This window comes from Chiloscyllium plagiosum, unplaced genomic scaffold, assembly GCF_037043375.1.
Source record: "Chiloscyllium plagiosum isolate Xiang-an unplaced genomic scaffold, Cpla_swu_hap1 HiC_scaffold_16, whole genome shotgun sequence".
In the NCBI taxonomy this organism is placed as follows: domain Eukaryota; kingdom Metazoa; phylum Chordata; class Chondrichthyes; order Orectolobiformes; family Hemiscylliidae; genus Chiloscyllium; species Chiloscyllium plagiosum.
The window spans coordinates 9,809,828-9,825,849 of NW_028270154.1; the positions used below are offsets into that span (position 1 = coordinate 9,809,828).

Sequence of the window (16,022 nt, forward strand, 5' to 3'; positions counted from 1 at the left end):
GTGTGGGACTCCGTGTATAGCTCATACAAAAAGCTAGCAAAAGCAAGTTGAGCTTCCCGCACTGTATGAAGCTACATTTCCAGGGTGAGGGGGGGGGGGGGGGGGGGGCGTTTTGGCAAACTGAAAATGGAAATCCGCCATTACAAACAAAAACCCATAGCATTCACGTTAGTGGAAAAAGGGGCAGAGAGACACCTTTGTGAAGACTGTTTATCAGAAACACTCTCGTAACTGACTGGTCAATGACTGTTCTCTCAGGTGCTGATGGTCTGCTGTCTGCAGTATTTCTGATCTACTCTGCATTCCTTCGGAGATCTACAGCAGTGATTTCAAGGTTATCAGAGTCGAGGAAGCTGCGCTGCAGATCTGTGCAATAAATGTTGTGTGAATTTAACCTCCAGGTGAAAAAGGTGCAGATCAAAGATCCTTGAACCATTGGCCACAAACGGTCCATGACTCACATGCCAATAATTAAACAGAGAAATTTAATGTTAAGCTTTTCTATGCACAAAGAACAGATGCAAATGTAAAGAGGTCAAACTCTACACAGAGAGTACACATGGATTGCTGTTACAAGCTTCTTTAAACAAATCCCCCTCCCAAAACGACTCATCTCAAGGGTCAGAAAAATTTGCAGCTGTTTCAAAATGAAAATCCTTGCAAATCACTCCCCCGATGCAGATTTAATATGCAGGAGATGATCAGGCTCTGTGAACACTTTTTAATCGTTTAAAATTGGGATAACGTCATCTGCTGCTATTTCACTGATGTGGATGGAGAAGGCATTAAAAAAACCTTTCGACAGTCGCTCAGAAACCGCTGTCAACAAGTGACCAAAATCATGGAATGTACGGACGGCAACGCCACTCCAGCCTCAGTACTTCGGTCTCTTCACCTCGACACTGTCAAACAGAATAGAGTCGGATTAATCTTCCATGACTCAGCAAATGAAACAACACAAGCTCCTGAACTCCAAAAATGTAGGATTGTTTGGGAGCACAAGGGAATTCAAACAACAAGGAGCAGGAGTTTAAAAAAAAAAGAGAGGAATTGAGGATCAGTGGAACCATAAAAATAGACAATTAAGTTATTAAATCAGTCAGGCTTTATAAAAATCAGAACATATGACAGCTGAGAGAAACACCAAGAGATAAAACCATACCAGTGAGTATTGATTATTCAACAGTTGGGAGTAGACTAAGCAGCTCAAATGTATGAAAACCCAGGCACATCAGCCCCAGAACAACTGTAAAAGCTTCTAAATATTAATATTTAACTTGCATTTAAGAGGAAGCTAGATAAACACAATGGAGAAAGGAATTGAAGATATTGTTGATGGGGTGAAGAGGGTTGGTTTGGGGTATGCATGGAGCAGAAATACTGGCTGAGTTGGGCTAATTGGCCCATTTGTGTACTGTATATTCTCTCCAAGCCTGAGACTATCATCCTGTTACTTTTACAGAACATCTTTTCATATCAAATTAAAAATATTCAACAATTATGACTCGTGTAGCATTTTTGTGCCAAAAATCATTAGCAAACAGCAATGCAACAATAACATTCATCTTCTAAACAACATTTTTAAATCAATGTCAGCCAAGACATGATGAGAATTCCTACTCCAAATAATGTAGAGAGGTTTTCAATTACAACCTCAAACAGCGTGTGGAGTTGCACTTAAAAATTCATTGGTAAATCCAATTACATAACAATCCCTTTAAAACGTAACAACATATCAGTGTAGATTACATCCTGCATTCCTGGGATGGGGTTCAAACCCATGTGTTTCTGGGAGTCAGGGTGAAATTAAAAACAACTACACCTCTGTCTTTCGCTTTTTCAATTTGGTTTCAGCTTTGACACTGACTATGTAGCAACATTATCTGGGAATCAGAAAGTCTAGGGTTCAAATCCCACTCCAGAGACTTGAGTGTGATAATCTAGGTTGACATTTCAGACAGACTAACTTTCAGATGAAATGTTAAACAAAGTCTGTCCTCTCAAACTGATGAGAAAGGATTTCATCGTTTTACTGGAACAAAAGGAGGGGACAGTGTAGAATGCCCTGATTAATATTGATTCTTCAACCAACATGACTGAACCAGATCACCATGCTCATATGCCATGAAAACGCTGCCTCCTTTGTTTCCTGCGTTATAATAGTGAATGCACTTCAGAAGTATTTAATTTATTGTAAAGTGTTGAGTATCTTGGGACTGTGAAAGATAATAACTTGGTTAGTTCTGTCTACGCTTATCAATGAACTCATTAGTTTATCAGGAATAAAGCTGCCGCAGTTGTACCAGACCATAATGCTGCAATTTCATTAGACAGAGATGACTGTTGCTGGTTTAACCTAAGATTCACCAGCCTTCAGGCAAAGGGCACGGTTAAGGAGGAGATATCTTTCATGGTAACTCATCACTCAGAACTTATAAATTGAGTGTTTTTACAACCAATCGAAGCCTGTTTTAGTCATGCCTGCACAATTATTTAAAATAACTTTGTAACCTACATTTGGCAAATGGAACAAACTAGCATATTTTGTAAGATGACCTGAGTTTTGATGTAGTTTTCTCAACTTTGCCATTTTTACAGTCTTTTGATATCACACATATATCACCGGCCTCATTGAACCAAGCAGTCATTTTGCCCTGCCATTCAATGTAGCCAGAACTCCATTTCAGAACACCAGTAACCATAAAGTAGCCACCAGCCAGCAACAGATGCTCAATGAAAGTAGTACCTCAGTTATGCTGTAACTGAAATAAATTATTAGTTGGTTAATAAAGAATGGAATTTTATTAATTCCAATTAAATAGTTTCATGTAAAATACTGTTCGTGAAATTGGAAGAAACATGACACCTCAAGGGTCTTCCGATGGTTGGAACAAGATGAATGGAGCTGCGTTAGGATAATAGTCTAAAACACTCCATTGTCTTCAGGTTTAAGGCAATGTGAGACATGGACAGATTAAACAGAGGTATTTTACAACTTAGGGTCTGGTTGTAGGACTATGTTACCCCAGCTTTTGGGGGTAGTTTTGTTCTCAGGTTCCCAGCGAGCGTGAGTAATTTTATCTCGGGACTGATACCTCTGCCCATGAGTTGGGTTCCTGCTAGTAAGAAAACTCGATATATTTCCTGTCAACTTGCTTGGTTCTGGATTGGCTATCCAGTTAAAAGTTTGTTCTGAGCTTCTTTGGATCTTTTGTTTGTCAGTTAAATTGTCATTAGTTGTTAGATAAGTGTGCAATGTTTTATTTTGTCTATACTTGATAATCCTGGGTATTATCCATTAACTAGGAGTCCCAGCCTCACCAGAAGGTACACCCCTGTTGAATTTGAAGCATCTGAAGTAAACAATTAAAAGGGTTAATTTGAGAGTCTGAATTAGGCACATATAACCAATCTAAATGATCCAAACATCCTTTCACACCTTAAAGGACAGTCACATTTCACTAAACATTTGTTAATGGGAATGCATTGCATATGGAGTCACAGAGAGCACAAACATCCAAGGGCAAATATTCAGATTCTGCAGAGATGGCCAGAGGAGCATTAAGGCTCAGTAACCTCTTATCACGATCCAGCACCTGTTGTTAGGCATGGTTCCACTCATTGTTTGGAATATACCAAGAACACCAGTGGGGACAGCATGGGGTGCAGTGCAGGGGGGGGGGGGGGGGGGGGGGGGGTGGCGGTTGGGGAGCAGCCCCGGACTCCACCTGAAATCTGTATGGCTTTAGCTGATGGCCAACTGCTGCTTAATGGACTGCAACAGGAAATCAGGCTTGGCTGTAATGTGGCTTAAGGGACTAACAACATTCACACACGCAAGACCAACCGGGCAAAGTACAAAAGGCACACCAATGTCAGAGAAGTCGGAAACCAGCAAGAGTCAGCTGCTTAAAGGGATCAAATGACGAAAAATGGAATATCTTATGACTGAAAGTACCACTTACCCATCTGCCTCCAACTTCTTTCTTTTTTCAATGATCTAAAGGTGAAGCAATGAGACATTTATAGCCTTTAATTTATTTTTGTAAAGTTCTTTAATGATATCGTGTACTATCAATCAATGGGAAACAAAACAATAGTGAACTGATCTGATGCCTGTGGATCCTGTGTGACTTCACCTTTTGTATCAGCCTGCCATAAGGGATCTTGTTAAAGTCCATGTAGGCAACATCCACAAGCCTGCTCTCATCAATCATCTTCATAATTTTCTCAAAATACACAATCAAATTTATGAGAAATGACCTTCCTCGCACAAAGCCATGCTGCCTATTGCTAATAAATCCATGTCTTTCCAAATGTGAGAAAGTGAGGGCTGCAAATGCTGGAGATCAGAGTTGAAAAATGTGTTGCTGGAAAAGCGCAGCAGGTCAGGCAGCATCCAAGGAGCAGGAGAATCGACATTTCAGGAATCCTGAAGAAGGGCTTATGCCCGAAACATCGATTCTCCTTTGTCTTTCCAAATGTGAACAAATCCAATCCCTAAGAATCTTCTTCAATGATTTCCCCACCACTGACATAAGGCTCACTAGCCTGTAATTTCCAGGATTACACCTGTTGCCTTCTTAAACAAAGGAACATTGCTAGCTATTCTCTAGTTCTCTGGGACATCTACAGTGACTAAGCAGGACACAAAGATTTTGTACAAGACCCCAACAATTTCCTCACCTCCCTCCCACAGCATTCTGGGATAGATCCCATCAGGTCCTGGGGACTTGTTTACCTGAACACTTTCCCAAACACCCAATACCACCATCTTTTTTTATACTGACTTGCCCTAGATTATCAACATAACCCTCCCGAAACTCACCATCCACCACATACTACTTCTTAGTGAGACCTAACGCAACGTATTCATTAAGGGCCTTACCCACTTCACCCAGCTCCATGCATAAGTTCCCCCTTTTGTCCTTGAATAAACCTGCTCTTTCCCTAGCTACCCTTTTGCTCCTTATATATGTATAAAATGCCTTCTGATTTTTCTTAATCCTGTTTGCCAAAGACACTTCATGGCCCCCACTAGCTCTCCTAATTCCTGTTTGAATTCTTTCCTGCTCCCTTTGTATTATACAAATAGGCAGGGAATAGAGAGATTATAGACCGCATAGAGGCAAACGTTTTTAGTTTAGAAAGGCATCATGTGTGGTGCAGGCTTGGTGGGCCAAAGGGCCTGTCCCTGTGCTGTAATTATAATTATAGTTATAATTAACTATAATTAACTGCTGTAACTATGTAATTATAGTTTTAATAACATAAACAAAAGAAACCTGTTAATGATTAATGGACTTGAAAGGAAGTCAGACTCTTAACTTCCATGGGCATAATATTATATAAAATATGGCTCTTTGTTTTACAAATAATTTTAGCAGAAACACAGAAGTTGGTGGAAAAGCTCAGCAGATGCAGCAATTCCTGTGGAGGGAAATCAGAGTTAATGTTTCAGGTCCAGTGATCCTTCCTCAGAATAGTTACTCGACCCAAAATGTTAAGTCTGATTTCTCTCCACAGATGCTGCTAAAACTGCTTTTGTTTTTGATTTACAGCATCTGAAGTTCTTTCGGTCTTCTGTTATGAAATCTATTTTACACAATACCAACTAATAAAAATGTAATGAGTATACAGTAACTTTATAAACCCATGACTGCATCTTTCAACATGATTAACTTTGTTATACCAACCAGTGTACTCTAGTGGATTAACTGGGAGACACATGCCAACCCAATAACAACCAATCGCTCCAGAAACCAGATTCATATCTGTAACAAGAGTCCATTAACCCATTGCACCATCTAACCCTTCCTACGTACCAAATCACTGATCTTTTGCAATTTTACTAACATATTTTAGACAGTTTTCACTCCAAAGCCAACAATAAAGCAACTGTGAACAGATAAACAGCATCTCTGCCTGTGTTTGGCTGACTATGGAGTTTTCATTTGAGATTGAGGAGAATACATACCGCACTGATCTTCTTCCACTGACGGTCCAGTTCTGCTTTCTCATTTGTTTCCTTGAAGCGTCGGGTTTTGCGCCCCTCAGACATTTTGATACCATACTGGAAGGCAGCTCTGCAAAGGGCGAGATAGTGTGAGTGAGAGGAATTAACATGTCTCCTTACTGATAGTACCAACTTGAATTGACAGGGGAGGCTTCAACTGTGGCTCAGTTGGTAGCTCTTTCTTTAGTTAGAACATTGTGAGTTTAATTCCCCCTACTCCAGACATCAGGTCACAAAGTCCAGCCAGACACTCTACTGCAGGACTCAGAGTGCTGCTCTGTCAGATGTGGCAGCTTCTGGAAGGGAAACTAATTAATGTCCTGTATGGCATCTCATGTTAAAAAAAGAAAGTGCTAGGCACTCCTGGAAGAATAGCAGGTTAATGATCAGATCCTGCTTTTTGGTGCAAGATTGCTGTGTGCAGAAATTGGAGGTGGTGTTTGCTACCGTACAATAGTGACTACATTTCAAAAGTACTTTGTTGATTGTAAATCATAAAGGGGCATGGTGAAGTGGTGACAGATGCGAAGGAATCAAATAATTACATCATGGCCATTCTGTCCCTCCAAGACAACAATTAGGCTTGTCCTTTTCCTTCTATCCATGGGAATTTCCTCTTTTCAGGGGGTTTGCCCAGATCCATATTCAAAACCAGCTGCAAGAGTCCATTCACACTCAGACACTGCATTCCTGATCTTCACCACCTGCTGCAGGTTTCTCTACGTGTAGTCCTTGCCTTTTTTCGCCATTCATCCTTAATCAGTGCCTTCAGTTTCTCATCCCCTCTGCCAACGGAAACAATTTCTTCCTGTCTTCTCTATTCCAATCTTGAGCACCTCTTATCAATTCCCCCTCAAACCTCTCTATGACAAAAGGAGAACAAACCCAGGGTCTTAGGTGAAACTATATAACTTAAATCCCTTAGAACTTGTCTCGTGAATCTTTTTTTTTTAAATTTTCTCGCAAGTCTTCCTAAATAATGCTGACCAGAACTGGGCACAATACTTCAGTTGGGACAGAATTCATGTTTTAGAAAGATTTACCACAACTATGTAAAGCCCAGGATTTTGTGGGCCTTTTAAGTTCCCCAGCCATGGATCTGTGCACAAGTATTTCTGTTTCTGCACCCATTTATAAAATTGTATTTTGCCTACTTTCATTCTTCCAAGCAAAATGTGTCACTTCATAAAGTTCTTTGTTTAGTTTTCATTAAGTTGAACTGCCAGAGGAAGTGGTGGAGGCTGGTACAATTGCAACATTTATAAGGCATCTGGATGGGTATATGAATAGGAAGGGTTTGGAGGGAAATGGGCCAGGTGGGACTAGATTGGGTTGGGATATCTGGTTGGCATGGACGAGTTGGACCAAAGGGTCTGTTTCCATGCTGTACATCTCTATGACTCTATGCTTGCGAGAGTCTTAGAGGTTTGCAGCACAGAGAAGGCTCTTCAGCCCATCATGTCTGCGGTGGTCAGAAACAAGCACCTAACAGTTCTAATCCCATTTTCCAGCACTTGGCACTTTTCCTTATGTGCCTCGGTATCACAAATGCACAAAATAATTCTTAAACATTATGAAGATATCTACTTCTATTACCCTTCCATGCAGTCAGTTACTTTTCTCTTTACCAGTTACGGATGCCCTTTACCTTAAATCTATATCTTCTGGTCATTGATCCCTCCACCAAGGGGAGAATTTCCTTCCTGTCTACATTATCTACGACCCTCATAATTTTCTCCATCTCAATCATGTCCCACTTCAGTCTCCTCTGCTCTAAGGCAACAACCCAGAACTGTCCAATCTCTCTCCAGTGAGGTCTGTTACTGTCATCCTCTCAATTCAACTACATTGCCAAATTTTGTGTCCTCTCTACATTTTGAATTTGATGCTGCACTGCTGAGGTAAGGTGACCCAATGATGGTCCAGGAACAAGGATTTACATCCAAGTTAGCAGGGTGGGTGACTGCCCACATCGTCCTTCTGGTTTGTGAAGATGCTGCCACAGAATCTTGGGACAATTGCTGTAGCACACCAGGAAAATAGTACACTCTGCAGCCAAGGCACACCAGTGGTGGAGGGAGTGAAAGTTCGGAATTATGTCAACTGGTCTGCTTTGTCTTGGATGATATTGAACCACATGGGTGTTGTTGCAGCTGTGCTCATCCAGAGATGTAAAGTGTATTCCATCGCGGTCCTCATTTTTACTCTGTATCTTACAGAGAGGCTTTGGGGAGTCAGGGTGAGCCACCCAGTGCAGAATGTCCAAGCTCTGATCTGCTGTCATAGCAACGGCATGTATTTAGTTGGCCCATTACAGTTTTTTTCCAGGATGTTGACGATCCAGGATTCAGTGCTGCCCACTGGACATTATGAGAAAGTAATTGGTCTCTTAAATGGTTGGAGATGGTCAATGTCTGGCATTAGGGAGGCAACAATGCTACTGGCTACTTATCAGTCCATGTCTGAATGCTGTCCAGATTTCAGAAGAATATAATAAATAGTATGAAACACAATCTCAAAAGGAATGAATTTTCGTGGGTCTGTCATTGACACATAGTCTGATGCTTGGACTGTCTATAACTGTGTTCTGCTCAATAATTCAGGGTGATTTCATAACAGATGACTGCCTGCCTTTAGCAATTGGTAAGATGAACTCTGTGTACTTACTTGGGCAAAGCTTCTTTGTTGTTCATGTATTCACTGTACTCCTCCTGTGTATCGAAATCCCAGCGCCCGAGTGGCCCTTTCTTATTACCCTACAGAAGAAAGCAACTAGAAATTAAGAGCTGTCTCTGGTATTTCCAGAGAATTTATTCTGTAAGCACACTAGCCAGTAGAGAAGGCAGGTAGAACGGGGAATGGTGTGCATTGCTTCTTGATTTGCACCTAGAAGTCAACCTCAGTTCGGAGCTGGGCATGGGTAGGAGTGGTATATTCAGGCAACAATGTTGAGGGATGAGGGCAGGATGGAGAATGGCAATGGGTAGGGGCCTAAACAACCAATTGAATCCTGCAGGAAACACACTCAACACAAAGAAAACCTACCATTAAATTGATTAATTTTTGATCTATTCATTCATGGAGTGTGGGCATCACTGCCTAGGCTAGCATTTATTGTCCAGAGGCTAAGACTCAACCACATTGATATGGATCTGGAGTCACCTGGTAAGGATGGCAGCTTTCCTCCTGTAAAGGCGTTTCTGACAATCAACAATGACTCACAGTCAACAAAGATTTAAAATATCACCATCTGCCATGGTAGGATTTGAACTTGGGTCGCCAGATCATTATCTGGGTGTCTGGATTAGTCGGCTATTGATCATACCACTAGGCCACTGCATCCCCATTAATGTCTTTTGGAAAAGAGCAAATGAGTTTTAATCAAACGAGAAGTTGGACTTACATAGTGCCTTGAACACAATGTGCCCGAGTCACTGAGGCATTTTACAATCTAAAGGCACTATACGTATACACAAGTAGTTATTGCTGGTTGATGCTCTCAGAATGGCACCATCTTCTAAAAAAAACAATTGTTCATGCGATATGGGTATCATTACCCACTGCACAGTTAAGAGCCAACAACATTGTTGTGGCTTTGGAATCAAATGAAGGCCACACTTCGCTAGACCAGGTCAGGATAGCAGACTTCTTTTCCTAAAGGACATTGACATGGAAGTCCTACTATGCAGCACTATTGCAGAAAGTGGTTAATAACTGGATACACACCATTCATACAGCTATTCTAGTGCAGAACTTTTGCTTCTCACTTCTTACCTGATCCATTTTACTGTAATCGACCTCTTCATCACTGTCGACAGCCATATCATCCAGACTGTAATAGGACAGAAATGTGAAAAAATACTAAACCAATGTACAAGTGGTACAACAACCTCAAGTGTGTGGGAATCCTGTCACTTTGTGAGGAAGCGCTTAACACTGCACAAGTGGCACAGTGTGCATTACTTTATCGTTTGATAAACTTATCCGACTATAGTACCTCTTAAATCCAATGATTGAAGTTCCCAATTCAGAAAGAGGCTTTGCCTCTGTCAGCTCTTTGAAACAGCTATCCAAATTGCCCTACAAACCCTGACACTCCACCCTGCCTTGACCCACAGCCCTGTAAATTTGTCCCCTTTCAAGTGTTTGACCAACTCTCCTTTGAAAGTTATTACTGAATCTGCTTCTACTATCTTTCACAACTTGAGTACTTTCAATGGCAACAATTTGTGGTATTAATTTTTTTTCCCCTCATCTCCAATCTTTAGTTTTGTCAACTCTTATCTGTGTTGTTTGGATTATCAACCCACCCTCTAGCAGAACGTTTCATGTTCCTTCTACCAAAACTGCTAATACAGTTGGCACTGCACATGTTGAGGTTTCCTTCAGAATTCTGAAGAACAGTGGTCTACACATTTATGTCAGAAATGTCTAACACTTACGTGGCTGGGTAACACTCTGCATAGCTGTCAGACGTTCCAAAGAAATCTCCAAGGCGCTTCTTCTCATCTTGTCTCTTTGTCTTGATACTCAATTAAGGAAACACTGATCCTTTTAGCTTTGCCTGAATGCAGCTGTAGGCAGGGGTTGTCCTAGAGTATTATCACGAGACTGTTAATCCAGAAACCCAGGTACTGCTCTGGGCACCCATTAGGGCAGATGGTGGAGACTGAATTAAAAAAAAAATTTGGAATCATCAATTGTCAGGAAAACCCCATCTAGTTCATAACGTCCTTTAGGGAAGGAAACTGCCATCTTTACCAGGTCTAGACTACGTGTGACTCCAGACCCACAGTAATGTGGTTAACTCTCAACTGCCCTCTGGGCAATTAGGGATGGGGAATAAATGCTGACCGAGCCAGCGATGCCCACAAACCATGAACGAATAAATAAAAGCTAGATCCTGACAGTAAAATTCTACAGGGAAATAATTGTATATTTTAAGCTCAATATAATTTCTTTCAATATAAAGACTTAAAGAAAAAGCATTTTCACGTTTAATATTCCTGCCAATCTAATTTTTAAAACAGGTTGGAAATCACTACTGCCCCATAGTCCAATCAAGATGTAAATGAGAAATGCTATTCACCCATTGCAGCTTTTGAGGTGGTCAGAGGGTAGACAGAATATACAATTTTAAAATTGGGCAAAAAACCTGTAAGAAGCAACAAAATTGTTAACTAGCCTTCTGCAAAGTTCGGGGTTCAGGTGTCAGTATTGGAAATGCAGATCTCTAAGAGCAAATTTGAACACTTCCAGAGTCGATGCTCATAGGACTTTGCGTTTAGGAGCTAGCTTAGGTTCTAGGGGACGTCTGACGCACAGTGGGGGAGCATTAGGGGAGGGTGGGGGAGATCTTGGTTTGTTAGTTGGTTGGCTGGCTGGCTTCTGGACAGGAAAAGGTTTCAGAAAAGAAAAGTTGAAACTGGTGTTTGTGCTATATCACAGATTTATGATAAAAACTGGTACAGTATATCTCTTTTGCTGCTTAATTCCACATGTGGATATTGGTCTAATAAAAGAAGATATTGCCAGCAAGGCAAACATATTTTGCCCATCCCTATACAAGCGAGTGGTTAGGTTACTTTGCAAGACAGTTAAGAGTCAAGTGTACTGCACAGATTTTGGAGTCACATGCAGATCAGAGTGGTAATACAGTATTCTTCCTTCCTAGAGAGCTGGATGGGAGTTGGTAGTTTCACGATCACCATGATTGATCCTAGCCTTTCACTCCAGACGTAGTTAATTAATTTCCCAGTTGTCATGCTGGGACCTGAACCTGTATTCCCAGATTATGAGGATCACACCTCACTGACACCTCACTGTCAGTGCAGTGATTGGCAGTTACAAAGTGGGTATAAAGTGAACAATGATTTTGCAAACTTAAATCCAACAACCAGAGAAGATTACAATCATTCAAAGCATTCTGCTGAAAGTCATCCAACCACCATTTTGTGCTAACCTAACAATGAAATTCCAAATGAACATGTTAAGTGTTCATATCCTCATGTTTGAAATCTCACTCCAGGTTGACACACCCATAAGAGGAATACAGTGACAATGCTCCTCTGTTGGAGCTGCCATCTTTCCAATGAGGTGCTAAAACCCAGCCCTTTCTCCAACAGATGTTAAAGGCCTCATGGTACAAGCTTCTCATTGAGAAGAGCTCTCCCCAGCATCCTGGTAAAAACCTCTCCCTCAAATATATCTTCTTTTTCTTTATTTAACTTCAAGCTCTGTATAAACATAGGTCTCTCTGCACAGAAAGGATATGATTCTGCTCCCTGCCATCCTCCAGCTCCTGCAAATTTCTCATTGATGGATTTAATCAGATCCTTTGCTGACCCAGGGCCTGGATGAAACAAAATAAAAGGCATCAATTATGTCATGATACATTTTTCAAGACTGTTTTCTTCCAGTATGATATTTTTAATATGGTGTATGCAGCAACAGTTACCCTGACAACAAGATATGACCAAGATAGATCTCATTCCCTCTTAAGGTGATTCATTTGTTTGCTTAAGTTAAAACCCTGCAAAATTGTACAAGGGTAAAATAATTAGTGCTGAAAATAGAACATTTAATTTTCAGGCAGTGTTATGGACTAGGCCAGATCACTCAAAACATTCTTAAGCAGGCAGCCCTAGACCTAACTTCGCAATTTGTTTTAGTAAGTGTACAGTGAAAGTTACCTGGAGTAAGATAGCTAGGTTGACTACTAGATTTTAAAACAGACAAAAAATGTATTCACAAAATTACACAATGAAACACAAAAAAAACAGAATAAGGAACTTCTACAGAACTCAACCTATCCAGCTAGACTTAATTATGCTGTTCCGAATACACACAACAGTCCCAATAAGCAAACTCCCTTTAAAACTCAGTATAAATGGAACACAGGTTTACAGGCTGAAGTCGAAGGGCAGAAAGAGAGAGAGTTTCCACACAGCTCCCTGTTGAACTTCCCAGTGCAGGAGTGAACTAAAACTGCTCAGCTCAGCTAACTAAAGAGCTGACCACTCCCCTCTCTTCATACACGTCACTTCTAAAGCATGACCACTTTGGCCTGAAGTCTCATCTGTTTACATATAAACAGAAGGCCTATCACAATCCTTTTCATCTCTGTACTAAACCAGACTGGTCCATGCCCAGCCCCTTTATTGCCCCTCTTAAAAAAATCAAGGACAGAGTCTCCTTGAGCCAAGGAAGTGTTGAGATTCAACAATCCTCTACCAGGGATAGCAAGGGCCACTTTCACTTGGATCCGCAACATGCCACAATTTCCACCATGTTCCCCTCATTTATTTCCCCCACTAGCATTCCCTGTTATTCAGGGAAGATACTCCTTCACCTCTCAACAGCTGACAGTTCTCAGGACGCAGGCACAGTGGTAAGATTTCCATTTATTACCTACTCCTCATTGTCACAAGATGGTGGCAATGGGCATTTTTCAACTGAGGTGCCAGTTCAGGGGCAGTTGAAAATGAACCACACATGAGCGGGACTGGAGTCATATAACCTTGTGGGCGGCACGATGGCTCAGTGGTTAGCACTGCTGCCTCACAATGCCAGGCACCCGGGTTCAATTCCTGCCTCAGGTGACTGTGGGGAGGTTGCATGTTCTCCCAGTGTCTGCATGGGTTTCCTTTGGGTGCTCCAGTCTCCACCCAAAGTCCAAAGATATACAGATTAGGTGGATTGGCCATGCTAAATTGCCTGTAGTCAGAGGTAAATATACGGTAGGGGTAGAGGTCTGGGTGGGTTACTCTTTGGAGAGTCGGTGTGGACTTGCTGGGCTGAATGGCCTGTTTCCATACTGTAGGGAATCTAATCTAACACAGAACAAGTAACAGCACAGGAACAGGCCCTTCAGCTCACCAAGACTGTGCTGTTACGTAACACTTTTCTAAACTGAAAGCCTTTTAGACTTACAAAGTGAGAGCTATACAGCACGGAAACAGACCCTTTGGTCCAACTTGTCAATCCTAAATTAATCTAGTCCTATTTGCCAGCACTTGGCCCATATCTCTCCAAACCCTTCTTATTCTTGTATTCATCCATATGCCTTTTAAATGCTGTAATTGTACCAGCCTCCACCACTACCTCTGGCAGCTTATTCCATACATGCACCACCCTCTGCGTCAAAACATTGCCCCTTAGTTCCCTTTTATATCTTTCCCCTATCACCTTAAACCGACATTCTCTGTTTTTGGACTCCCCTCACCACAGGGAAAAGATCTTGAGTATTCATCTGTCCATGCCCCTCATGATTTTATACACCTCATCCTCGATGTGATCCATATCCATCTATTCCCTGCCTATTCACGTATGATTTGGAGACGGTGGTGTTGGACAGGGGGTGTACAAAGTTAAAAATCACAGAACACCAGGTTATAGTCCAACAGATTTATTTGGAAGCACTAGCTTTTGGAGCGCTGCTCCTTCATCAGGTGATGGTGGAAAATAAGATTGTAAGACACAGAATTTATAGCAAAAGTTTCCAGTGTGATGTAACTGAAATTATATATTAAAAAAGACCCGGATTGTTTGTTAAGTCGCTCATTTTTTTATAATGAACGTGTTGGTTTCAGTGCTTTCAAATGTAAATTGCAAAATATGAAAGAACTGTTGTGGTTCTGTTCGCCGAGCTGGGAATTTGTGTTGCAGATGTTTCGTCCCCTGTCGAGGTGACATCCTCAGTGCTTGGGAGCCTCCTGTGAAGCGCTTCTGTGATGTTTCCTCCGGCATTTATAGTGGTTTGTCTCTGCCACTTCCGGTTGTCAGTTCCAGCTGTCCGTTGCAGTGGTCAGTATATTGGGTCCAGGTCGATGTGCTTATTGATTGAATCTGTGGATGAGTGCCATGCTTCTAGGAATTCCCTGGCTGTTCTCTGTTTGGCTTGTCCTATAATAGTAGTGTTGTCCCAGTCGAACTCATGTTGCTTGTCATCTGCGTGTGTGGCTACTAAGGATAGCTGGTCGTGTCGTTTCATGGCTAGTTGGTATTCATGGATGCGGATCGTTAGCTGTCTTCCTGTTTGTCCTATGTAGTGTTTTGTGCAGTCCTTGCATGGGATTTTGTACACTACATTGGTTTTGCTCATGCTGGGTATTGGGTCCTTAGTCCTGGTGAGTTGTTGTCTGAGAGTGGCTGTTGGTTTGTGTGCTGTTATGAGTCCTAGTGGTCGCAGTAGTCTGGCTGTCAGTTCGGAAATGCTCTTGATGTATGATAGTGTGGCTAGTCCTTTGGGTTGCGGCATCTCTATTTCTGTGTTTTTAATGATTACAAAGGTGTCATCCACATATCTGACCCAGAGTTTGGGTTGAATTTGCAATAAGACTTAATAGCCACACACGCAGATGACAAGCAACATGAGTTCGACTGGGACAACACTACTATTATAGGACAAGCCAAACAGAGAACAGCCAGGGAAGTCCTAGAAGCATGGCACTCATCCACAGATTCAATCACTAAGCACATCGACCTGGACCCAATATACCGGCCACTGCAACAGACAACCGGAAGTGGCAGAGACAAACCACTATAAATGCCGGAGAAACATCACAGAAGCGCTTCACAGGAGGCTCCCAAGCACTGAGGATGTCACCTAGACAGGGGACGAAACGTCTGCAACACAAATTCCCAGCTCAACGAACAGAACCACAACAACGAGCACCCGAGCTACAAATCTTCTCCCAAACTTTTGAACATATGAAAGGACTGATACCAACATGGTCATTCTAAAAAATGAGAGACTTAACAAACAATTCAGGTCTTTTTCAATGTATAATTTCAGTTACATCACACTGGAAATTTTTGCTATAAATTCTGTGTCTTACAATCTTATTCTCCACAACCACCTGATGAAGGAACAGCGCTCCAAAAGCTAGTGTTTCCAAATAAATCTGTTGGACTAAAACCTGGTATTCTGTGATTTTTATTCACACATGTGTCAAGATGCCACTTAAATGTTGCTATTGTAACTGCTTCTACCAATTCCTCTGGC

The 16,022-nt window shown here is 41.6% G+C and overlaps 1 protein-coding gene across 1 annotated transcript in view; it reads right to left on the reverse strand.

The window, feature by feature from the left end:
• Window positions 1-464: 464 nt before the first annotated feature.
• ik (IK cytokine) overlaps window positions 465-16,022 on the reverse strand; it is a 45,947-nt gene continuing 30,389 nt past the window's right edge. The window contains exons 14-20 of the mRNA XM_043703080.2: window positions 12,290-12,368; window positions 10,459-10,539; window positions 9,791-9,848; window positions 8,684-8,772; window positions 5,978-6,086; window positions 3,966-4,000; window positions 465-902 (exon numbers count right to left, since the gene is read on the reverse strand). Of these exons, the coding sequence (XP_043559015.1) occupies window positions 875-902; window positions 3,966-4,000; window positions 5,978-6,086; window positions 8,684-8,772; window positions 9,791-9,848; window positions 10,459-10,539; window positions 12,290-12,368 (479 nt within the window). The 3' untranslated portion in view covers window positions 465-874. The remainder of the gene's footprint in view (window positions 903-3,965; window positions 4,001-5,977; window positions 6,087-8,683; window positions 8,773-9,790; window positions 9,849-10,458; window positions 10,540-12,289; window positions 12,369-16,022) is intronic.